The following is a 24,884-nucleotide window of genomic DNA, read 5'->3' as shown; positions in this document are numbered from 1 at the left end:
ACCTTCTCAAGCTTGGGGCTTATTATGCTGACTAGCGCTGATTTGAAAGAGGCATGCGACGGTCCTTGGCATGCTTTTTCGATGGGTTTCGTGGCGTCGCAAAAAGAGAGCCTGCAACATGCTAAGCTGCACGCCAGTCAGTACGAGTGAAGAGTAAGGTGTGTTAGTTTGGTTTACGAGAAGGGCACACGTCGAAAAGAGATTCCTCCAGCGGACCAAAGGCTTCGAGCATCGGGCATTTTGAGCCGAGCTGATGCCGTCCAGAGTCCTTACGCAAGGTGAGTGGTATTGTTCGTTGCTGTCGTGGCTCGTCGTCTAGATCTCTTACAGTTCATCTCGTGAATATTTCAGGCACACCGTCATTTACATCTGCGGCGTGATTTATAGTGAAGGGCCTTCCCAATTCTCCCTTCTCAGCCGCCCAAACCATGACTGTTTATGGGGAAAGGTCACCTCCTTCTCTTTGATGAATCCACCGGTCTGAAGATGTTGTATGAACCTGCGAAGGCCATGTCAGCTTCCCGGTGATCGTATCGTCGCATTGCCGGGATCAAAACTCACCTCTCGTTGTCAACCCTTGGCTCGATGCACACGCTCTGGGTCCTGTAGTCGGCACAGAATATCCAGTGGACCAGGGCACCCAGCCACGACTGCACTATACCACGCGCCCATTCCTCGCCGATGAATAGGTGCAGCCCTCGGTCCCAGTCGTCGACATCGATGTGCCGCCCCAAACCGTCCTCTTTCACCCAGTAAATCTCGAAATAGCCGAAAGGCACGCCGTCCCACATCCCGATGGCCGGGAAGCTGTGCCTGCTCGCGAGCGCGTTGGTCAGGAAGTTGGGCACATATCCACCCCAGAACTTGGCCACGCGCGGGTTCGACAGCCACATCTGGACCAGGACAATGTCGCAAAGAGTTTTGAGGTGATGTTCCTCCGCGGGCGGGTCGGAAACAGGCCCGAGGTAGGGGACCGGCTTTGGCGAGGAAGAGGCGACGCGGAAGGATAGGTACTTCCCAACGCTCGGGATGAAACGGGTGTAGAAGACCTCGCCCATGCGTGGAGGCTTGGGTCGCACGGGGTGGCGGATGTTGTTGCTGAAGGTATAGTGGAGGGGGCCCGGTGGGTAGTAGGTGGGCAGATGCGAGGAGGAGAAGAAGGGGCCGATGGGGAAGCTGGGGACCGTGACTACTGTCTGTGGCGGTGGCGCACCTGGGAGGTCGGCATTGAGGTGGAAGCTCGGGGACTTGGGCTGCTGTGGGCTCGTGGTGCTGTCGTTCCAGACGGGGCTGGTCGGCCTCGACGAGATTGGCGACCCAGGGTGGGAGCTTGTGGGTTTGCTGGCGGGCTGAAGGGTGAAGAGGAACAGGCGGCCTGGGATTTGCCAGAACATCTTCTGAGACACGAACATGTTGGCCCACTCCAAGCTGGTGTCGTCCATTGACGATCCCACTGCCGAGTCCAATGTGGCGATCAGGCCCCATCCTCTCGAGCTTGGGAATCAGGTTGCGCCCCCTCAGTACTCCGTCTCTTTTTATGTTTATCCGCCAGTCTCCCCTTGGTCTGCCCTCGGCAGCAGTGTATCGAATTCTCGTTGGCAGGGAGCGTCTTGGACGGGGCGGGCTGGTGGAAGTACCAGTAGAGGGTGATCCACAGGATCATTGCGATCTGGCGTGTAGGCGAGGCAGCGGGCTTGAAGTTGGCGGAGGAGGGGTTCGATATGGAGGAGATATAGAGGCTGTCATTCTGCAAAGTGGGCTTGGCGAAGGAATGGATGTGGGATCGGCGAGCGACGCCGTTCTCGTGCTTGTCGGCGCGGTCGACCACCATGGCGTCGTCATCGCTGGGCCTGCCATCGTCCTCGGTATGGATAACAATTGTCCAACCTATGGGAAAGGGAGACTGGTGGTTTTTGTTGAGCTCATGGCTCTTGAAGAAAAGGCCGGCGAAAACAGGCTGGACGGTGAATGTCTGGCCGTCGGGCAGCCGCACTGTGGAGGACGAGGGCATCGTGTGCTGCGGGATTTGTTCTCACGTGTGTCGCTTTAGGGTCTGTCTCACATGCGCGGACCGCCACGGTGCGCATGCAATTGAACGCAGCAGAGGATCGGTTCCACCTCAGGCCTGGTATTGAGTCGACGGTGATTTTGGGGTTTTCGCCGGTGTTGATGTGAAGCTGTTGGGAGCTGCTGCCAAGGGCGGGGTAGCTGCGCGCCTCGTCGATGACAGCTGACACAGTGGGCTCCGCGCTCGCTAGGACGACGAAGAGATGTCGCGTTTTGAAATGAAGCGATCGTGATTTTGACGTTGGCCGTGGAATCTGGCAGCTACTGTCGTTAGACAAGCAAGTCATATCAGCTCATGTAGGGGGCCGACACTGGGAAGGAGCTCAGGTTTATAGATACATGGCAGTCACGCATCCACATGCAGCTGCGACATGCATCCTGCAGCCTGCAGGGAAGCAGCGCACCCCCGAGCTCGGCAATACCAGCAGCAACAGCGGCAGCCGCGAACAGCCCAGACAGAGTGAGGGGCAGAATGCGCCGACGATGACGCGGGCCTGGCCCCAATCTGCCCAATCTGCCGCCAATCTGAGCCCCTCCAAGCTGGATCCCTGCTCCAAGGAGAAGCTTGTTCAGCGGGTCCATCCGTGCAGCCCTTGCGTGGATCTCTGAGCACGGACGAACCCAGTCACGGCCCCTCTAATTGTCAGCAGCCTACCATGAATGGCGCCAGCTTGCCCGTTCTGATGTCTCATCGCAATTGTATTACACTGGATTGGCTCCCGGGCCCCTTGGCTGTCTCCAGACTTGACCACCGTCGGAAAACCTCCTTTCAAACATGTACAGAGTGACATACACGACAGCTTTACCTTGAGACACGTGCCACAGCAGTAGACAGAACTTCCAACCACCACTGATACTGCTAGTCCCTGTCCAGCCATGACCTTGCGGGGCCACGCCTGAGACATCGAAATGCAGGTACTGCTGGTTTGCCTAGCTGCGTGTCTCAAAGAGAACAGAAAAGTGTTTGTATGCTGTTCGAGGTTCCATCCGCATTTTGCCGCAAGCAATCGATAGGCTTGCAAAGCACTTCTTTAGCGATGACAAGTTCCTCCAAGCTGTGATTGCTGGCCCATTCCTTTCCCTATATGGAGTCCACCAGGGGAGAGCATCTTGACCTTTTGTGCTCGTATTCAACTCCATCTGCCATTCTCACATGTCCGCCCGTGCACAGGTGGTTGATTTCTTGCCTTTGACGATGGAAGGGTTCCTCTCCAGCCCTCCTTAGAATCCATTCGAAAGATTCTCTCTGATTCGGAACACTCTGACGCGGAAGCTTCGAGTTCCATTCGTAACTCGCTCTCTTAGCCCCAGTTGTTAAAAGGCATGACGAGCAGCACTGGCCACCACATCAATACAAATTTTGTTGAGTCGACCAATGACTTCGAGATTTCAACATTAAGTGCCTGTGTCTTATCCCCTTAACGATTTATGTTGACGCTCTACGGCAGTGTTGCGATTCTCACAGAAGCCATGTGAGCGGCATTGCCTGGTGCTGAGATTAGCTTTTTCAGTTATGCAAGTATTCTTGTCGGGATTAAAATTATCATCCAAAGGTGTAGAAAGAAGATCTTACACAGGGACTTACTGAATGAGCTGAAGCATCAGGGGACAGACGAGGATGGTGAAATGGCCACAGAACGGCGTGACTTCTCCATGCCGATGGCCCACAGCGTATAGCAGCCCAAGTCGTCAGTCACTCGCACTTCCCTTGAAGTGATTCATCGTTGCTCTCTGGTTTCTTCAACTATAAAATTGGTCGATATTTACCCTGAAGTCTTTCCTTTCTTTCCATCAGCGCCACCACGATCGAGCCCGCCGTCGCGCACACGCAGAACCCATAACAAATCCCAGATACAGATCCGAGCGTAACACGGCTTCTATTGACAGAAGCACACACTCTTCTCAAAGAAATCTCATTACATTCAAGATATCTTACCTGGCATCATACCAATCATGTGTATCTTGGAGACAAAGGACTTGTTGTGCTCTACACAGGGTTGTCCCAACATCATCGAATATCAAGGCCATGAGAAGAGGCGCAAGTGCCCGTTTGTCGAAGCTGAACAAGAGTTTGGTTCGTGTGGGCGCCGGGACCAGGTGAAGGTTCCTGGGTCTGAGAGGTCAAAGAAGCACAAACCATGTGGCGACTGCGCCCGCAAGAAAGCCGATGACGACGCCAACTATTACAGAGATGTGGCAGAGCACCTGACGAAGTCACTCCAAGATCAGTGGAATCGCGATGATGAGCGACGGAGGAAGAAGAAGGAGCAAGAAACCGCGCTCGTTACAGGTGCTGGAACGGGTTATTCTGATGGTCAGGGTGGACATCCTCACGAACCCTCTGGGGTATACTTAGATCCCGGAATGGACCTTAGTGCGATGCCACAGGAGCTCGACTTGGATGACTTTGGCGAGGGGCCAAGTCACGGTCATGTCCAAGGGCACAATCAGAGAGGTGATGAGGGGCACTACCGGCAAGATGGCCAGGGCTCCGGCGGTTGGTCCCAACAGTGACGGCGGAATACTTCAAAGGCGTTTTCAAAGGGATGGCAAGAATTGGGTTAATGGTTTTTTGGTTTTTTTTGGGGATAATCGATGTGATGTGAGGAGATCCATGTCCAGTCCATCATAGATGATTTCAGACTGAATGAGCAATGCAAGGCCAAGAACACGGGTGGCGTTTATGAGTGATGTCAGGGGCGCAGCTTTGGAATCACCATGCTGGCTGAACGGAATAGAAATTGCTCTGACACAACTACAAACTGTTTCCGTTCTCGATTATTCTAATAAGTAGTAGGTTTTAATTTCTCAGATTGAAACTGTATTGAACTGGCTGTCACCCTGAACAGTGATTGCGGTGACGGCATACGATGTAGCTCTTCTGTGCTGTTCGCAGTCCACGATACATTTTCCATCTCTCCTCGTGCCACAAATGGTCCGGTATTGACGTCCGGCCTTGTGAATATCACTTAAAGCAATCGCCATCGCCGATGTCACGCCTCTAGCGGTCCACCAACGGGACGCTGACGGAAACAAAAAGCTGCGAGGCGTACCAAACACTACCCTTGAAGGACTGAATCCCACGAGCTTGGCGCACGCGGTCGCAGTGCTTTGCATCCCAGAATCGTGAAGGAGCATTCTTCACAATCCAGAAGTTGCGCATTGTCCTAATCGCTCCAAAGGGACGCTGATAGCCTCCAGCCGTCCCATATACCCCTGGTCTGCCGATTGCAGATGGCGTCAACTTGGGATGCGGGTACGGCGCCCCGAACAGATTCCAATCCCTCTGCACGCTTACTCGTGGCTTCCACCTGGGGACCTCGATCAGGCACAGCGAGCAGACACGCTCGCACGTGATCAGGTAGATGAAGCCTCCGCGTTGCCGACAGGTCGCGCAGGCCTCGTCCGAGAGTGTGATGTAGGCGTCGTTGAGGGTGAAGCTGTTTGCCTCAAGTGTCAGGGCGCCCCGGATGCTGCAGGTGGACCATGTCAATTAGCCAGTTTTCCATGCCAATGCAGTCAGTGGGATCCTTCATGCACTTACATCTGCGGCGCACGGTTCATGATCTCCCGGTACTCAAAGGTTCTGTCGACCATGTGCATGGCGCGTTTAGACACGCGCCGGAACGTGGTCAGGGAGCGAATGTCCAAGTGCTTGATGATCCCCCACACCAGCTCCACTGGAAGCGAAAGTGCGCCAAGGTCCTCACTTTTAAATGCTGCCGTGATATCAATTCTGCCGTTGTCGAGTGGGCAGCGAACGTCCAGGTCTTGGGCGTCGAGGGCTCTGATCTCTTTTGGGTCGGCGTTGCCCGCGGAAATCCATGTATACGGACGAGCAAAACGGCAAACGGCCACTATACAACGATGGGCCTCAAGACCAAGGGTCTGATTCACGGAGCCCACGCAATCGGTATAGTCATTATGGTGAGGAATATCTGTCGTTGGGTTATCCATTTGAGAATGATTTTGAGACGTTGAAAGAATATGTTGTTGTTCAATGATTGATCAAAGAAAATTGAACCAGGTTATGGAGAAAGAAAAACAAAATTTCGTTTGGAACATACCTAAATTCTGGCCGTATGTATCAGGATTTCTCTAATGTCTATTGTACTAAGAGGCCGGGCCCAGTTGACGGATGGTGCGCCATGGAGATCTAATCGATCTTAGCCGGGATAAAGCGCAGCGAGAAAGATCACTCGACCCAGAACCACGAAAAATGTATTGACTCCCTGACTGCACGATATACTGGCGATACAGAAGCTCATCTTGACTTTTGAAACTTGATTGGTGCTAGTTTGGTCAGGTGTTCATGTGGACGGCCCTACAGTTACGCTACCGTAGGTAGACGTTCGCTGGCGTGGTTGAGATACACATTTTGATAGTTACACATTTTCCGAGGCAGTTTGCTTGTTCCAAAAGATGAATATGTACATTCCGATGCTTCTGCTTTTTTTTTTTTTTTTTTTTTTTTTTTGAGGGGGACTAGCGTTTCCAAACAAGAGCAGCGCTTGGAAAGATTGAAACATTACCACACGACGCTTAGAAAGCCCTACCAGGCGCCTCGCCCTCGTAGGATACCTCGATCTTGGTGGTAGTCCGAATCCCCTGGCTCCTCCCACCCATGATCGGCAACTGACTCTCCATGCTTGCGGGTGTGTCCAGCGGTCTGCCATCGTCGTCCCAGTCGCTTAAACGATTCCCAGCCACAACCGTTGCCGTAACCTCGCTCTTTTTCAGACCGTCCATCGCCGCACCACGCGTGACAGGCACAGAGATAGGCTCCATCGCGTAGTCGTCGCTGCCGTAGCCAAACTTGGCATAGCCGTCGCGTTGGCGGGACAGGCCCTTGGAAGGTGTCGAGCCGTATGTGACGAGTCCGGACCGGCCTAACGTCTTGGGTGTCATGCCGCCTTTGCTGCGCCCATAGGTGCTTCCGTCGATGAGCCTTGGTGCCACGGAGAGGATGAACTTTCGGAGGGTGGGAAGCATGCCGCACACGATGATCAGATTCGCCTCGACTACGCTGTGCAAGGGTTATTTTGGGTGGCATAGACTCGAGGGTTGGTCTAACATACATGAGCAAGCTGGCATAAGATACGTCCCATGTGGGGTCGGTGGAGGTCAATAGTGATGGGAGGACAGCCGCTCTCAGTATCGAGGTGACGATGGTTCTGTCGCATGTCAGGATTCGAAATCGCCCCCAATATTATTCAAGTATTAACTCACATGGAACCAATACCAAAGATGAACATCAGACCTATCTTTTGCTTGAGCGGCACCTGTAATTTCACCACCATCGGAATGGGCAGAATGAAAAGGATCACGTCGGAGGTGATGTTCGCGGCCGCAGTCGCGATGTAGAGTGCGGCTGAGTTGATACAAGAGCCGGTGGTTATTGTGATGTCGAAGCTACGCTCGATAGGATCGCATGCGAAGATCAGACTGAAGAATATCCCCGTTGTGTAGCCGAAGATAAGAGCGAGCGTCGCAAAGACTGAGTAGCGGAACCACTGCTGTGGCGAAAGTCGCAGGTAGAAGACCAGAAGTGCTATCTTGGCGAAACTTCCGCTGAGAACGTAGATCCAGGCTGCAATATATACGACCTGCGATTCAGAATGCTTAGTGAATCTGCTCTCAACCGCTCGCTTGCGTCTCACGGTCGCCCCAGCTTACGAGAAGGTATTTGTTGAATTTCACAAGCGGTATTTCCCAGGAGTGTACTCCGCCAATACCCGAAGCGAACATATCTGTAGCCATGACATCTATCAGATGCCATCCATCCAAAGAAAAAGATTACGGTCAATGCTTACACAAGACTAAGAACTGGGTTGCTATCGAAGTGACCTGTTCTTGTAAGACGCGAGTCGCTTATGGGAGAGACCTTAATGAAGCTTACCCAGGCAAGGAAGAGGAGCACTATCCAGTGACATGTCAGCAATAAGACATTATAGCAGAAGATAGAACAGTAGTCGCGGTTGTCAACTATTGGTGTACTTGGGTATGTCACATGTACGTACAATCATCGAGCTGGAACCTCTTGACCACAACGGACTTCACGTACACCCTTTGGGCCGTAAAGAGCATTGCAAAAATAAGGCCGATCCCAGCCAGCCAGTATGTAGGGACATCAGCTTGCCGCTGAGGATTATCAAAGTTGACGACATAACCCGGCGGTGGCGGTACGAGGACCAATACCCCGTCAACGACAGACATGGCGACGATCTCGAGGTCTTGGTTTCCAACAGGCCGGAGGTCAAAGCCCAGTTCAGCAAAGGCAGTGATCAAAAGAACGCGGGCCGACCAAGCAATGAGAAGTGGCGGCACCGATATCTACAGGGCCAACTAAATAAAAAGAAGTTGTAGTAAGTGAGGCGGGAAAAGGGATCTGAGTGGACCCGCAGGCTCGGCCCCTTTTTGTTGATCAATGACGGAACGTGGTAAGGCTACGCCGAGGACGAGCGCATAGTTAAACTGCGGCAAAGGCTGGGTGACCGTTGCAAGGGAGCTGACACGCGCGCTTAAGACTTGGAGGCTTGTGAACCGTTGCACGTCTCAGAAGGACGAGGAGGCACCTCTGGCAGGAACGCAACTGGCGACTGCGGGACAAGCATGTTGACGAACCAGGCAGTGTCCACACCTTCCCTTTATCATACGTGGCCCGCAGGTGGCGGGCACCGTAGGGCAACATCGCCTCCTCGCGAGGAATACTCACGCCCTCGTGCAGCTTTAAGTCCATGAGGGTGGTAGAGAGGGGCGCTCTCGCCTGGTTGCGGTCCTGCACATGCCAAGTGATTGTCTCGGTTGAGTCGGTACAAATCGCACGAATAAACTTAAAGTCCCGGTCAGCCCTAGTCTGTTCGCGCGGCTTGATAGATGGAAAGGCCGGGATGCATACGGAAGACTTATTCAAGTCCCCTTGGTCTCTGGATCCTGAAACCAGATCACATCCTACAGACGAAAGTTCACACGGGATACTCATCCAGGCAGCCCAGGCCTTGACACGTGGGCTCTTCTTCCTTTTAGAAGCTGTGACATACGTTCATCTCGGAGAGCAGGTTCCGTCGCTACAGAGTGCTTGTCGTCTCATCAAGCAGGATCGGCACTGCGAAACCTTCTCGTCATGATCATGTCCCTCTTCTAGATCTTTACCACCTTTCATCCATGCAGACACAAGAGACTGACTCTGTGTCAAAAACGTGGGCATACCCTGATCAGCTGCTCACTTCAGCCAACGGCGAGCTGTGGTCAACGATAACGAAAGGGATCGAGACCGAAGAGAGTAAAGCGATAAGTCTGGGCCCAGAAAGTAGCGGGGATCTCCATTCAAGCTCCAGGTCCGGCCGTGGTACACGTGTAGATAATTATTTAGGCCCAGATCACGGATTTCAAAACGCCGCAGTGTTCTAAAGCATATCGCGGCGCTATACTTAATTTGGAATTAAATTTTAACTATAAGGTGCATTTAGTCTTTAAACGCGGTTTAAAAAGTACCTTAAGACCTATTATAATCTTTATTTATGTTATAATTTTTTTAACAATAATTTACACTAATTTTCCACTTTAAAACGCTAAAATTTTACAAAAATATCGTTTTTAAAACGCTTAATTAATAGCGTTATGCATAATACTAGCTAGTGTTTTAACTTTTTAAGGCTTTAAGGTGAATCCTCCCCCATAAGTAACTTCTCGGTAAGCTTCGGTAGCGCCTTGGCACGGAAGTTACTTTGTAGACTACTTTAGAACATTGCGGCGTTAAGAATCCATCATCTAGCCCTTAAGGTTTCAGCCGTGGCCGTTTCCGATCACCTAAGCTGCAGCCACGCCTGTCTTCTAGGCTCGTTCTAGAAAACTTGGCCGCAACCGAGAGGCTGGGTATGGAATAGCAGAAACTCCGAAGGCGAGACCTTCTGATACGCATGAAGCCTTGGGGGTGAATCCTCCCCGTCGGCATTCTCTGCCTGGCTGGATGGGCATGGGGTGATAGGGCAGTCTAGTTCACCGGTACATTGACCTCGATCTGGAAAGGCTCATCCGCTGGTGGAGATGCGGGATCGAAGATCAGAGACCGGAATCCACACAGTTAACTCGCCTGCGGGACCGCTGTGAGGGGCGACCCGTTAGGTTAAATAGACTGCGCTTGGCCGAGGTTTGCCATTTTCTCGTTTTGCCCACAAAATGCTGCCAAGGCTGTATTTTGTCGATAGGTCGAACAGCCTCTCCGTTTGCACCTTAAAATCCTGAGCTCAGCTTGGGATCGAAGCCTAACCACGAACGTTCAGCCCGTGCGGAGGATCCGACCATTTCAACTGAAAGCCAGTGGCGGCCTTTGGGATGGCGCGCGGAGCGGGTCGGGCAATGGAAGCTAAACGGATAAGGTTCGAGTAAAACGCGTCCCTTGAACTCTGAGCCTTGATCTAATTGGATATGGATCTGAGGACGGGGACAGCCGGCCAATTTCCCCTAATCCTAGGCTAGGATAGCGAAATCCAAGAGACTATCATTCTTAGCGGGACTAGCTCCAGCAGCTTCTACAACGGGCAACCCTCGATCGTTGACAATGCTTGGATTATCATTTGAACTGCTGGGTCTTGCTTCTGCTCTGCCGAGCTCTTGACCAGTCTCATGTCTGGCAAGGCACCCTCGTTCATCCGTAGCAAGCCAGCGGTATTGTTGATATGTTTTTTCAAGTGTAGCAGCGAACCGGAAGCCTATGACGGGCTCATTTCGCGGTCACTTGACCCCCCTGCATGGTCTAGTCATGCTGCTGTGCAGCAGGAGCACGCATTCGTTCAACAACTGACTCGGAGCAGACCACATACTATTCAAGCAGCCCGGGGTCTTGTCCCTCGGCAAGTGACGAGCTTTCATCCCGGGCAGACATGCCGGACTCCGTGGGTTGCACAAGTTCTCCTCTGAACACCCTCACCACTCTCCGGTGGGACCGCCTGCAGGACCGATTCCAGCCAGGCTAACGATTTTAAGGTATCCCCTCCGGATGGATCCATCCACCTAGGTTTGAGGTTCACAACACATAACTAAAGCAAGCCGCACTCTGGTCCGTGGACGTCCAAGAGGCAATATCCAGAGGTACCGAGACGTTCCCTTCGTGCCTCAGCCACTCGCTCTTAGCAACCACACTCGTTCGCACACAATAATGACTTCGTTACAGCTTGATGCCGTGGGCCGCCACGCGAAGAAGACGGCGGCCATGTGTGGTGCCCTGACTCTGGCGTCGCTGGTGTCACCAGTTTGTGCCACGTCTCCAGCGGAGACTTGTGTAAGTGCACTCACTCAAGTCTCTTCCATGTCCGCTTGAACTTGTGTCTGCCATTACATGCATCGTCCAATGCTGCTTAGCTGAAGCTTGCTACAAGTTTGAGTTTATGTTCACACCTTCACCAACAACACCATGTTTCGCACAGACTGCCCGGCTAATTTGACGACCACGTGGATAGTGCTCGGCACTTGCCTCCCAGCGAGGCCTGCAGGCCAAGATCTACTATCCTAATACGACACTATACTCGGACCGCATGTCAACGTACTGGTCCGTGAGCGCGGCCTTGGATCCATGGTGTGTAGCCCAGCCGGAGGCGGCAAAAGATGTCTCTTCTATCGTGAAGACGCTCGCCGCCAATGACTGTCCCTTCGGAATCCGTGGTGGTGGCCATGGCTTCTTCGCCCTGTCCAACAGTGTGGCGGACGGCGTAACCATCGATTTGGGCTGTAAGTAAGCCCGAACAGCTTTCAGTCAGACCAACTGCACCATGTCCCCGCCCGTTGAGTCGTGGCCTCATGATTCGGAAGGAGCATGACACGCAATGCTTGGAGTGCAGTCTCACGACTCGACTGCCACGATGACTGACTCTGCTGCCGACGAACAGACCTCAACACGACCACGTATGATGCCGCCACCAAGATTGCCTCGGTGCAACCCGGCAGCCACTGGCAAGAGGTCTACGACACCCTCTCACCACAGGGTGTCACCGTCGCAGGCGGGCGCGCCGGCACGGTAGGCGTGGGCGGATTTCTGAGCGGCGGCGGCAACAGCTTCTACGCGGCCTCGCACGGCATGGCCTGTGACACGGTGGCCAATTTCGAGGTCGTCCTCGCCGACGGGTGCGTGGTCAACGCCAACGCCGACGAGAACTCGGACCTCTTCTCCGCGCTCAAGGGCGGCTCTGGCAACTTCGGCGTAGTCACGCGGTTCGATATGTACGCCATCGAGTTCCCCAACGCCAAAGACCCAGCGATCTGGGGCGGCATCCTCATCTACGACCTCAGCGCGGGCGACGCCCTCATCGACGCCATGGTGAGCTTCACCGAGGCGGCGGCGGGCGACCGCAACACCAGCTCCATCCTGTACTGGGCGTACCTGCCCGCCCTGGGCGGCATGGTCCTCAACGCGGCGCTGGAGAACACCCTGGGGATCGAGAACCCGCCCGCGGCGGAGGTGTACCTCAACGTCAGCGGCATCACCTCCAACACGCTGCGGCGCGCGGACCTGACCGTCATCACCAACGAGCTGGGCGCGGGGCAACCCGCCGGGTTCCGCAACGACTGGCGCACGCTGGGGTTCGGCAACGACGCGCGCGTGATGCGGTTCGCGGTGGCGGCGCACGAGTTCGCGGTGGCCCAGCTCAACGCCACCATGACGCCCGACAGCGGCTTCAACACGCTGTGCATGTTCCAGCCGCTCAACAACGTCATCGCGCGGCACGGCGCCGAGAAGGGCGGGAACGCCATGGGGCTGGACTACTGGATGGACGGCGGCGACGGCATCATGTTCCTTGCGACGCTGGCGGTTAACGGCGCCGAGAACGAGGCCAACGCCGCGCCCATCATGAAGAACTGGACCGATTCCGTTGCTGCGTATGCGGATCAGCTTGGCGTCGGTTGGGGGTGGCACTATCTTAACTACGCGTCGCCTGACCAGGACCCGCTTGCTTCGGTCGGGCCTGAGAATATTGCCAGTCTGCAGGCTGCCTCGGCCAAGTACGACCCTGATGGTGTCTTCCAGAGGCTGAGGACGTCGGGATTCAAGATTCCGCAGGGGGTGGACTGGCTAGGCTCGGAGTAATGGCATCTGGTCAGGACCACTGTCATTGAAATTGAAGCTTTATAGTTCTATAGATACAGATGAATAAATGATACATCCTAAAAAACGAAGAGTCATTTGGACAACCAGATCAAAATGTGCTGCCCAATGTGTACTGTCGAGTATTCATTGACTTGTTTGACAGCTCAGGTGCTCAGAAGTGCAAGCATCCAAGAGTTGTACTGGTCTAATATTGACTCTGCCAGGCTTTGATCTTCATGTTTGTCACATTTTCATCCTCATATCCGAGTCCCTCAGCTTTGACCATACGTATCAGATCTCCAATCATACAAGCTGCGTCTGCTCCTAATTGATGAATTGCATACTAGTAATACTTTGATCGAGATACTTTGCATCACCTTCTCCAACAGGACCTTTTTTCTCGACTGACCGTACAAGCTGCACGGCATTCTTGTCCCGCGGCTCGACAGTAACAGAAAATGGCAGAGGGCCGGCAACCGCGCCAGGGCCGATGCCAATCTCAGGCTCGATCTCTCATCCCTGGGCATCTCGGCCCTTGGTCATGTCAAACGTGGCGAGGACCTTTGCCATCGCCAAAAAGAGGGTGGACTCGGATTCCGCGAGGCGCCGCCCGGGGCAAATCCGACGGCCAAAACCGAACACGAAGCCGGCGGGGTCGGGTTCCTCGAATGGGGCGAGGAACCTCTCAGGCATGAACTGTTCTGGTTCGTGGTACACGGCAGGGTCGCGCGTGAACCACCACGTCGAAGGCAGTAGTATTGCGCCCTTGGGGATACGGAACCCACGCAGCTCGTCGTCTGCCTGCGCGGCGCGAGGTACACCTAAGGGCGCCGATGGCAACCAGCGGAGTGATTCTTTGACCACGGCGTTGATATAAAGCAGGTTGGTGCGATCCTCGAGTCGAGGCAGCCTCGATCGTCCCACTACATCGTCGATCTCTTGCTGAGCTCTCTTCTGCACGTCGGGGAATACCGACATGGCCAGGAAGAAGGCCCGAAGTGTTGATCCGGTTGTGTCGACGCCGGCGCCATATAGGGATGCGGTTGTCCATTGGATATCATCGTCACTGATTCTATTGTCGTCTTGTCTTGTACGCAGAAGCTCACCGACGATGGATGGCTCTGACCAGGTCGTATCATCTTCCGTTTCTGATGCGCGTTGTTTTGCGAATCGGAATGGTACTTCCGCAGATGCCATGATCACCAGTCGTGCCTTGCGCGCCACCAATTTGAAGCCGGCCGCAGGCATCCAGTCTGGAATGTACTTCAACCACTGGACTATGTCGACGAGCCATGCCCCTGGGAGGGTCACGGACGCAAAGATCTCTACTAGGCGATCATTGATTGCGACAAGGGGGTCGGGCCTTTCTGTCTCGACACGGTAGCCATAAATCATCTTCAGCAACATTGACCCGATCATACTATTAGCGGCGTCAGCCTACATTCCTGCGGGCTTGGACGATGAAATGAGATGTGATAAAGTGCTCCGTTCCCTACCTTTTGATGTCGCCATCGAGTTCAGCACCGGAACTGCCAAGTAGGCGCGCTAGAAACGTTCCGATTTCCACTTCCTGTAGCTCGGCGAATTTCGTCATAGCCGGCTGAGAGCCTAGCTGTGAGATCGCAAGCTTGCGATACAGGTTTAGTGTCGGTCCAGGCTGCCGGCTGGCCAGGACTTGGTCAAGGCCGCACCTGTCAGGCCAGATTGTTAGCCACCGCTGGCAATTGTGAAAGAAATCTCATAGTTGGACTAGGCTCAACGGAAAACACGGGCTCACATTTCCATCGCGAACGTCGCGGTTGGTCTCCCGGAATGAGTTGTTGCCCGCTTCTCCATGAGCTCCGAGGCTGCTTGCTTGTCGTGAAGGATGATGATAGTCTGTCCTAGGGCAGTGACGGAGCTTATAGGACCGTAAATATCCATGTGCCTGAGCCAATGCTTACATTCTCCTTGGCCTCCGGGAGGCATATCTGTAATGTTTCCAAGTATTGGCCATGGCTTTGGCCCAGGTGGGAGAGGTAGCTTAGGTCGTCGATGGAAAGCCCTATTGACCAAGAACAGCGCTAATACAGCCGTGGCTACTCCTAAAAAGAGATTGGGAGGGAGTATTGTTGTTATCATACTGGTAAAATCGAGAAAGGCACCACAGCATCCGAAATCCTTCAACCTCCTCCGACTTAAAATCACGGAGACGGATATATAGATGCGACTGGGTGATAGGCTGCGGGATATTCAGAAGTGCTCATACATTCTCGGGTAACGTACCCGAAACTCCGAGGGGATTGTTGTGGGCTTGTACTACCAAGCGCAAGTAGCACCTGCGGAGGCCCTGGACTAAAGGACATGCGAGCAGCACAATTATCACTCATCAGATTGTCTCCACCACTTTACACTCGATAGGAATAGATTGTCGAAAACTGCGTCTTAAAGTATCCCTCAGTGTTCGCGATAGTTTTTTCTGGCTCGGCCTTCACTATTCAGCCCGGATCTTCGGATATTTTATGCGAAGCCGTTGCGGGTCTTGACTCGGATCGAGACTATTGTTACGACTCGAGGATGCTCCTGGGAGGGAATTACCTAGATACCCTGACCCTGAGAGTAGGGATAATGTGTATGTCACCACTTGAAAATGAATATATCGTGATATGTATGATTCCGACACTTTGCATAAGATCTTTTCAGCATGAGTAGGCTCACTTTAAAATACGGCATCTGTGTCGTGGTTGTGTGATTAACTGATGTATCAAAATAGGCTCACAGACAGGTTGAGTACCCTCCCTAGTACCGACTGCAGCATTAGGAATGGTGTGTACACTCCAGCAGTGGGAGTCTCGTGGGAGCTGTTGTCGGCTTCAGGGTGCACCAATGAGAACATCGTCTAGTGTGAGTACCAAGATGAGAACATCGTCTAGTGTGACTACCAAGATGAGCATCCAGGGTATCGGACACATAGAGGTCTCATTCAAGGACCTCTTATCTTTGTATGACAAAACTCCACATGATCTCAAGTGGTGATATGAACCATACGATTGACCAAGGCTTGGGCATGTTGGTGATTAAATGTATAGGTGCACGAGCATATGGGGATAGCAGACGAGGTGAAGAGGTCCAGAAAGAGCCGAAAATAGGATCTCCCACCCTTGCAATGTTATCTGGCGCTTGCTGCCAACAGCCACGTGGATGCGATTCTCGGTGATGAAATAGGCGCCGGGGTTAGATGACGGAGTGGAGCAGCTGACGTCCTGATTGAGTGAGGCCTCTGCTTTGTTTGGCGTCGCGCAAGGACGCGAGCGTGACGTCACCGTAACGAGAGCGTCCCCGGGGCGGACCCTCCTAAAGCTTGGAAAGCTTGCGACGTTCAAGACGCCAGCCGAGCCCCTTGGCCTTATTACACTTCGGATTCCCATGATGAAGGGACCTGCAAGGCTCAAGTGACTGCGACACCGTGGTCTTTGAACCCGAGATGACCTCTGCTTTGCGACGACTGCCGTGCCAGTTGGGCAGGCTTGCCTCATCAAGACCTTTTGCGACTTCAACCTCGGCCTCAACCTCGACCTGCATCTCAACTTCCCTCCGCACCACATGGGGATCACAAAGAGTTCCAACATGTCGCACTAGCCTCATTAGCAGTCGGCCTTTCAGCCACTCTCCAGTAACACGAAGAGACGTATCTGCCGAACGGCCACAGTCCTCAAATCCCAAAGGCCTAGAACCAGACGAGCAGGAAGTCAGGGTCAAAGAGAAGCAAGTCAAGCGGCCATGGATGCGAGAAGACGCAGACAAGCCCCCAGCCGATCAAGACCCAGACGCCAATCAGAACAAGAGAGGTGAGTGTCCAGCTCGAGGACAACTCGCAAACTCCCAGTCGCCAGTCCCCAGTACAACGCACTAACAAGCCTCGCGATCCACAGGCAAGCTCTTGACAACTCCGACACGACTCCTAAAGCTCATCGTCCCCCTTCCCATACGCGTCGAGAAAGACAAGGAAAACAATACCAAGGGACTATGGCCGCGCCATTTCAATTAATGACAGCATCCAACCACTCGCCCTGCTGATCCACCCTCAACAGCCCCTGTCCTACGTCGAGCGACTGATCCAGGCCGAGCTCCCTCCCGTCGTGGAGGACGGCAAGGAGAAGATCCCCAACATCTACTTCCGCGCCGAAGACTCGGCAGCGTCCGAGAACCGCCCCACCACCCGCAAAGAGGCCCGCGCAAAGGATAAAGCACACGACGACGATGGCGAAGAAGATACCCCCGAGCACCCGCACGTGGCATCCTACTCGGGGCTAGGCCACGAGGCCGAGGACACGCACGCCGACAAGGACAAGGCGTGGGTGCGGTGGAGCAGCAGCACCGATGGGCGACTTCATCCGCGACGCGGCAAGGGGCCGCGAGTTCGCCATCGAGGTCGAGGGCTACAACCTCGAGATGCGCGTCTCGGTGCCGAGCTTCAACGACCGGACCTACTACATGCGCATGCGGCTGCGGCGCATGTCGCGCCAGATCGAGGAGCTAGCGGGGATCAAGCGCGAGTGCGACGAGGTCGCCCACCGCTCCGCCCACCGCCTGGCCCAGGGCGGGTTCGCCGCCCTCGCGGGCTGGTGGGGCGTCGTGTACTATGTTACCTTTCAGACCGAGTGGGGCTGGGACCTGGTCGAGCCGGTGACGTACCTCGTCGGCCTGACCACCATCATGGGCGGCTACCTGTGGTTCATGTACATCAGCCGCGACCTGTCCTACAAGGCCGCCATGAACGTCACGGTCAGCAAGCGCCAGAACGCCCTCTACGAGACCCGCGGCTTCGACATGCACCGCTGGGAGCAGCTCGTCAACGAGGCCAACGGCCTGCGCAGGGAGGTCAAGACCATCGCCGCCGAGTACGACGTCGACTGGGACGAGATGAAGGACCTGTCGTACTCGAAGCGCGTCAAGAAGGTCCTCGAGAAGGAGAAGCAGAAGCGTGGCGCGGCGCGGGATGATGACGAGGGCGATGAGGAGGAGTCGGCTGCTGAGGAGGAGGAAGTGAAGAGTGAGATGGTCCGCGGTGGCAGTGGAGGTAGCAGTGGCAGTGGTGGTGATGGCAAGAAGAGCGAGTAGGCAACGAGATAATGGTGGAGTTCCGTCAGACACCATGCGCAATAGAAGGGTGGTGCCAGTGATACCCTTGTTCAGCATATGATAGAAGGCAAGAATTTAACAATTAGCACCGTATGATTTGCGTCGATGTGGTTCATCCTGGTTCAATGGTGGTAGAGCTCGGGTACGGCAAATCAATGGGGCTTATCGCCTGTGGCAGATCCATCGAGGTACTGCGGTTGGACGTCAGGTGCTACAAAACAAGCATGTGTGACTATAAGCAAGCCTTGAGACTGCACTTTGATGTGTAAATTATTGCGATATCAAGCGCATCCTGAACATTGTTTCTCATGGTACAGTTCAACGTTTTGTGACAGGCAGAAGACCGTGAGACACAGCCAGAGGATGTGGCGGCAGTTTCGCTCGACCGAACGCCAAACTGCCGGCCCAACAATATTTTCCTAACTTTCGTCATAGCACTCGTCTGGGCGACTTGCAAGCTCCTACCGAGAAGGTAGTCCTAGCCGAGTGAAAGTCTGAGAATCAAGACATGGTGAACTCCTCACTATATTTCGCGGCGGAAGTCATGAACATAGGGGGAAACCATAGTAACGATTCGACTGCTTGCGTGTGCCGATTCTCCACAGAATTGGCTGCCCGTCTACTCACTGTCATCCTCTTCCTCCTCTTCGCTTTCGCTGTCATCTTCGTCTCGCTCTTCATTCTCACTTCCGGTCTCGCCTCCATACTCAGACTGGTCAGCAGACACAGGTGATCCTCCCCTGATCTCCTTTTCATACTCATCCAAGTCAGTGTACGTGTGCTCTGGGTCATGCATCTTCCTGCTTTGTCGAATACATTTGAAGCACAAGTGTTCACTGCATATCCGGCAATACCAAACTTGACCAACGATCCACTGTTCACTTCTACGTCAGCGACCTTATGCTCAATAAAAGCCTGTCGAGGGAGGGTGGGGTATCATACCGTGTGACAAACATCACAATCATACCCACGATTCCTCCCAGCCGCCGTTTGGGAGTAGTACTGCGATTCGCGGTCCTCCTCATGGCCCTGAGCGTCAAGATCGGGTTCTAGAACTTCGGCCTCGCGATAAGACCAACGTACAGCGTTCCGGCCAAGGCTGTCCACGGAGTTTGTGTGGGCTCCGTGTTTGAGGAGGTATCCCAGGAGAGGCTCCCTCCCCACCCCCCCCCCCCCCCCCCCCCGTACGCTCACCCACCACCCGCAGAAGAGGATAAATCCATTTGCCGCCGCGAGCGTTGTCGTCGACGCTGACTTCCTCCACGAGGTATTCGATGATCTCTCGTCCGCTCGGTTCGTGTTCGTGTCCAACAGCAGAGTATAGCACTGATTCGCCGAACGCAGAGTCCACGATGCCGTGGTCGGCACCGGTCCGGACGAGCTGTCTCACCATGTCCAATTTGCACTTTGCGGCAGCCATGTGTAATATGCTCCCGAATGATGGGTGATAGAAGTCAGATCGTACGCCCTTCAGAGTTGTCAGGTATCGAGCCACGCTGTCTGAAATAATAGCGTTGGATGCTTAGTCTATTAGGCTAGCTAACGTCTATTCTACGGGAGGGAAGGCCCCTATTTATAGTTATTATCCTCCATACAGTAATAAACATATGGGGAAAAGGATATCCCGTATTAATAATAGCCTAAATATCTAGAATATTCTAACAGCCCCCCTTAAATTAATTCCCTTTTATTTATTTTATTTTATTTTATATATAAGGGATTTAGTTTATAAAAGAGGAATATTTAATTATATAGTAAGAAAACCTTATAAAAAGGGAAAAACTCACTTATTAAGTATTTATATATTTAAGCAAAAAACCTAAAAATTTGCTATTACTTAAACTTAAACTTATAGCCAATAGGGTATTATATATTAAATTATAGTTTTATATGGGATTTACTAATTATTTTATAATAACTATAGTATATTACGGCATTTTTACACATTAAAGTCACACGTCATTTTATTTATACTATATATACTATGGAAATACGATTTCTATGTAAAATTAAACGTATATAAACGCAGTGTAGGTATATTATAACTATATATATATATGGTATATATAGGCCGTATAAATAACGCTTATTTTTCAGGAAAAACCTTTATTATTTTAATTATTTCTTTTAAGGGAAAACCTTCAGTATTTAGGGTAATATTATATATATATATAATTAAGTTCACTTTATCTATTTATATATTTTATAAATAAAGAAAGAAATCTTAATCCTAGTTATTAAAGAGTAAACACCTTAATTTATTTTACGCATATTATAATATAAATGGAAAATCTCTTTATTTTCTGGCTTAATATTTTTATATTATTTTTCTATTAAACTATACTTTTCTTTAAACTCTTTATAATATAATTTATTTATTAATTTTGTAAGCTAGTTTACTAAATTTTGCTTAAAATCTATATATTTTAATATTACTTTATTATTTTCTATTACTTTTCTTATATAGTAATATGCAATATTTATATATTTAATTCTTTTATGAAATAAGATATTTTTATCTAATTTCTTAGCTCCATTATTATCTATATATATAATAGGGGGCTTAAAATTAAAGCTAATATTTAAATTATTATTAAAATATTTAAGTAAATTATATAAATATTTAAGTAAATTATATAAATATTTAGCTTCTTTTATAGCTTTTCTTAAAGCTATATATTCTGCTTTTATAAAGAAAAGTGCTAGTATTTTTTATAGCTAAGAATTCCAGCTTATAGGGTTTATTTTATTATTATTATTATTATTATTAATATTATATAAATTAAATACATAACTAAAGGTGCTCTTTCTAGTAAATATATCGTTACCCTAGTTTAAATCTATATAGCTTATTAATTATAAATTATTTCCAGAGCAATTATATACTTTAAATATATATAGGAATTTATATATATATCCCTATATTTTATTTAATTCTTTTATATGCTTTAGTCCTGGGTTTGCCATATATCTGGCTAATTCATTTATAAAATAGGTTAAATCTAGCCTTATTTTTAAGTTAGCATATAATATAAACCCTATTTATTATTAATATAATTCTATAATATTTTTATTAACTTAGTTAATATATTTTTTTTAATTTTCTATTAAGGGTATATAGTATAAGTTAAGGGATTATTTCCTTTTTTTCAACCTTTTCTTTTATATTAAATCTTTTTAATATTTTATCTATATATTTATTTTAGTTTATAATTATTTATTTATCTTTTTTATTTATATATATATTGCTTTTAAGGAAATTTATTAAATCTCCTTAAAAAATTAATTTTATATTCTTATATAATTTATTAATTATTAAATTTATATCATTATTATTAAGTCTTATAATAATAATATTATTTATATAATATATAAATATAATTTATTTATTAAGGTATATAAATACCTTTTTATTATATAGGCAAATAATAAATCCTAGCTTAGTTAATATATTTTTTAAGTATTTATATCAAAGCATAAGTATTTATTTTAACCTATATAAAGCTTTGTTTAGTTTTGCAACTTTATTTTTATATTTTGGTTTATTATATATATATATAGGTAATTTTATATATATTTTAAAATTAATATTAAAATATAAAAACGCGTTTTTAACGTTATAACTATATATATAATATTCTTTATTTATTGCTATTATTAATAGCATAATATAAGTCTTAAGGCGGCAAACTATAGAAAAAGTCTTTAAATAATTTATGCTTAATTTTTTATTATATCTCTAAATAACCCATTTAAATTTAAATTTAATATTATTCTCATTATTTACTATCCAACTAAGCTTTATAATAGCTAGGTTATTTATAAATTTCTTTTTATATACCCATTTCCCCCTTAAAGCCATACGGCTAGGTAATAAATTCATTATTATATAAGTATTTTATTCTTATAAACTATGTATTCCGTTTAGCATAAATTTAATCCATAGGGGTTTTTTTAAGTTATTTAATACCTCTTTTAAAGAAGAAGGTTTATTAATATTAGCTATAGTTAAGCAATATTTTAATATATTTTCTTAGGAATTTAATATAAATATTTAGTTATTTAATAGTATATTTTATATAATATATATATAGTCTTTTAAATTCCCTTGAACTATTATTTCATTTAAAATGAAAGGAGAATTTACTTCCCTATTTTCTTCTCTTTATTTTTGCAATTCTAGGAATATATATATATTATTATTATTATTTTTATTATTATTATTATTATTAATATTAATATTAATATTATTATTATTATTTATATATTACCCTTTTAATATTTAAACATCTTAAACTAATATAGGCTTTTTATTATTTATATCCTATATTTAATATATATTTAATTTTAGAATTATATTTAATAATATACCCTTTTTATTTCTAAGTTTTAATTTAATTTTATAATTATTATTCTAAAAATATATAATAAATCTTTATATTTTTAAGTTATTTATATAAGGCTTTTTTTTATTTATTACCTTATAAGGGTACTTATACCCTAGGTTTTTATAGGGTATAATATTATATAAATATATAACATATTTTATTACTTTTCCTTATAGGTATATAGGTAAATTTATTATATATAAAAGGCTTTTTACTTTATTTATTATAATTAAATTTAATCTTTTTATTAAGCTATTTAGTTCTTTTATATATAAAGGCGTTATATAATAATTTATAAAGTATTTATTTAATAAGATTTTAAATCTTTTATTTATATATTTACCTTTATTATTAATAAAGAATTCTTTTATTTTTTTATTATATTTATTTTTTATCTTATTTTTATAATTATTAAAAGCTTTTAATGCTTTATCTTTATTTTTAAGCAAAGAAACTTTTAAATATTAAGTTCTTTTATTAAGGAATAATATATAATATTTATATTTATTATATATAAATTTTAAGGAATTGCTTACATTACTATATACTCTTTTAAGTATATTATATACTTAATTATTTAGGCTAGTTTTATTTATTTTAATTATATGCTTAGCTTTTAAGTATACTTTATAATTATTTATATATTTTTAAATAGATTTATTTATTAATATATTTATTTTATATTTTTAAAGAAATATTGCCAAAGCTTAAATATTTATATAGCTTAATTTATAATGCTATTTATATATTTCTTCTTTATTTTTATTATTTATATTTAAAGTTTATTAAGTTATATATATTTTTAAGAAGTATATTTAGGCTTATTTATTTATTTTATTATATTAATTCTTATAAAGTATAAGCTATTTTTTTAATATTCTTAAATTATTAGCTTATTTATTTCTTAAAAGTATAATTTAATAATATTTCTTTTTAATTTTAATTTAATTTTATTACTTATGCATTTATATTTAAGTATATTTAAACTTAAAGAAGGCATATAATATATATTAAAAAATCTTTTTATAATATTTATTTCTAAAAACTTAATTATTAAGTCCTTTATTTTATTTATAAATATAATACTTATATTACCTTATTTTATAATTTTATTAATTATATATATAATATTAAAGAAATAAATATCTTAAAAACTTATTATATTTATAATAATATTTATAGCTATTTTTATAAAATTTATATATTATTAATTTCTTATAAATTTATTATTAGCTATTATGGTTATTATATATATATATAAGGTATATAAGGGGTTATTTATATTAATTTCCATTAAGTTATTAAAAGAAAGTTATAAAAGATTTAATAAATTCTTATTATATTTAATATTTTTTATTAAATTATTTATAGCTATATAGGTTATAAATTCTTTTTAAATGCCTTTTAAAGTTATAAAAAACTTTATATTAGCTAATAAAGCTAAAAGTTACTCTTATATTTTCTTTTATTTTTCTTAGCTTATATTCTTCCTTAAAAGAATAGTTTTTTTCTTTTCTTTTCTTTATTTATTTATTTTTTAATTAATAAATGCCTTATTTAAATAAAGGAAATAGCAATTTTCTTAAATATAGCTTTTTATTTTATAATTAAAGTATATAATAATTTTTTTCTTATCTTTTTTACCCTTTATATATAAAGCTTTTATAAATAATTTAAAGGATTTGCTTTTACTTTTATTTAATAAGCTAAAGAAGAGAAATTTAATTATATAAGCATTTAAATCTTTTTTAAGACTTTAAGTTATATTTTAAATAAAATTAATATATTTATTGTTTAAGCTATGAAAAATCTAGCTAATTATAACTTATTTAAAAAGAATTATATTATTAGCTTTTAAATCCTTTAAAAAAAGCTTTAGCTTATTAATATATTTTTTTATAATTTTAAAATTATTAAAATTAATATTAAAAAATTCTTTATAAAATAAATATTAATTTATAAACTTAAAGAGTTTATAATAAGATTTAAATATATTTTATGCTTTTTAAGTAATATTTATATTTTTTATAAATATAATAAGCTTTTATTTATATATAAGTTTAATATTAATAAGGGCTTTTTTATTTTAAGCTAAAGATAAGCTTTAAAAAAGATTTTTAAAATTATTCTTAATAATATTTTCTTTTTTAAGCTAAGCTTAAATTTTAATACTTTAATATATATAGTTTTTCATTTTATTAAGAAATAAAATATTATACTTATTAAAA

The 24,884-nt window shown here is 46.1% G+C and overlaps 8 protein-coding genes across 8 annotated transcripts; 3 read left to right on the top strand and 5 right to left on the bottom strand.

Annotated features, from left to right (window-relative positions):
* Window positions 1–381: 381 nt before the first annotated feature.
* INS49_004462 (uncharacterized protein) lies at window positions 382–2,354 on the bottom strand (the record flags this gene model as incomplete). Its single annotated transcript, XM_043165251.1, has 4 exons — window positions 382–499; window positions 562–1,453; window positions 1,525–1,992; window positions 2,063–2,354. The coding sequence occupies 4 exons, from the start codon at window positions 2,352–2,354 to the stop codon at window positions 382–384; spliced, it is 1,770 nt and encodes a 589-aa protein (XP_043017966.1).
* Window positions 2,355–4,020: 1,666 nt separating this feature from the next.
* On the top strand, window positions 4,021–4,581 carry INS49_004461 (uncharacterized protein; the record flags this gene model as incomplete). The annotated part of the gene is made up of 1 exon (XM_043165250.1): window positions 4,021–4,581. The coding sequence occupies one exon, from the start codon at window positions 4,021–4,023 to the stop codon at window positions 4,579–4,581; it is 561 nt and encodes a 186-aa protein (XP_043017965.1).
* Window positions 4,582–5,068: 487 nt separating this feature from the next.
* INS49_004460 (uncharacterized protein) lies at window positions 5,069–5,670 on the bottom strand (the record flags this gene model as incomplete). The annotated part of the gene is made up of 2 exons (XM_043165249.1): window positions 5,069–5,540; window positions 5,612–5,670. The coding sequence occupies 2 exons, from the start codon at window positions 5,668–5,670 to the stop codon at window positions 5,069–5,071; spliced, it is 531 nt and encodes a 176-aa protein (XP_043017964.1).
* Window positions 5,671–6,609: 939 nt separating this feature from the next.
* Window positions 6,610–8,283, bottom strand: INS49_004459 (uncharacterized protein; the record flags this gene model as incomplete). Its single annotated transcript, XM_043165248.1, has 7 exons — window positions 6,610–7,093; window positions 7,146–7,241; window positions 7,297–7,673; window positions 7,744–7,817; window positions 7,881–7,914; window positions 7,967–7,986; window positions 8,088–8,283. 7 exons carry the CDS (start codon window positions 8,281–8,283, stop codon window positions 6,610–6,612), a joined length of 1,281 nt encoding a protein of 426 aa, XP_043017963.1.
* A 2,941-nt stretch (window positions 8,284–11,224) lies between these two features.
* On the top strand, window positions 11,225–13,147 carry INS49_004458 (uncharacterized protein; the record flags this gene model as incomplete). Its single annotated transcript, XM_043165247.1, has 3 exons — window positions 11,225–11,347; window positions 11,526–11,793; window positions 11,952–13,147. 3 exons carry the CDS (start codon window positions 11,225–11,227, stop codon window positions 13,145–13,147), a joined length of 1,587 nt encoding a protein of 528 aa, XP_043017962.1.
* Window positions 13,148–13,660: 513 nt separating this feature from the next.
* INS49_004457 (uncharacterized protein) lies at window positions 13,661–14,566 on the bottom strand (the record flags this gene model as incomplete). The annotated part of the gene is made up of 1 exon (XM_043165246.1): window positions 13,661–14,566. One exon carries the CDS (start codon window positions 14,564–14,566, stop codon window positions 13,661–13,663), a length of 906 nt encoding a protein of 301 aa, XP_043017961.1.
* A 2,344-nt stretch (window positions 14,567–16,910) lies between these two features.
* On the top strand, window positions 16,911–18,247 carry INS49_004456 (uncharacterized protein; the record flags this gene model as incomplete). Its single annotated transcript, XM_043165245.1, has 4 exons — window positions 16,911–16,974; window positions 17,059–17,117; window positions 17,218–17,480; window positions 17,536–18,247. 4 exons carry the CDS (start codon window positions 16,911–16,913, stop codon window positions 18,245–18,247), a joined length of 1,098 nt encoding a protein of 365 aa, XP_043017960.1.
* Window positions 18,248–18,887: 640 nt separating this feature from the next.
* Window positions 18,888–19,688, bottom strand: INS49_004455 (uncharacterized protein; the record flags this gene model as incomplete). Its single annotated transcript, XM_043165244.1, has 3 exons — window positions 18,888–19,068; window positions 19,236–19,317; window positions 19,457–19,688. 3 exons carry the CDS (start codon window positions 19,686–19,688, stop codon window positions 18,888–18,890), a joined length of 495 nt encoding a protein of 164 aa, XP_043017959.1.
* Window positions 19,689–24,884: the final 5,196 nt, after the last annotated feature.

Source organism: Diaporthe citri (assembly GCF_014595645.1).
Source record: "Diaporthe citri strain NFHF-8-4 chromosome Unknown scaffold_12, whole genome shotgun sequence".
Classification (NCBI taxonomy): Eukaryota; Fungi; Ascomycota; class Sordariomycetes; order Diaporthales; family Diaporthaceae; genus Diaporthe; species Diaporthe citri.
This window is presented reverse-complemented; position numbering and strand designations above follow the sequence as displayed.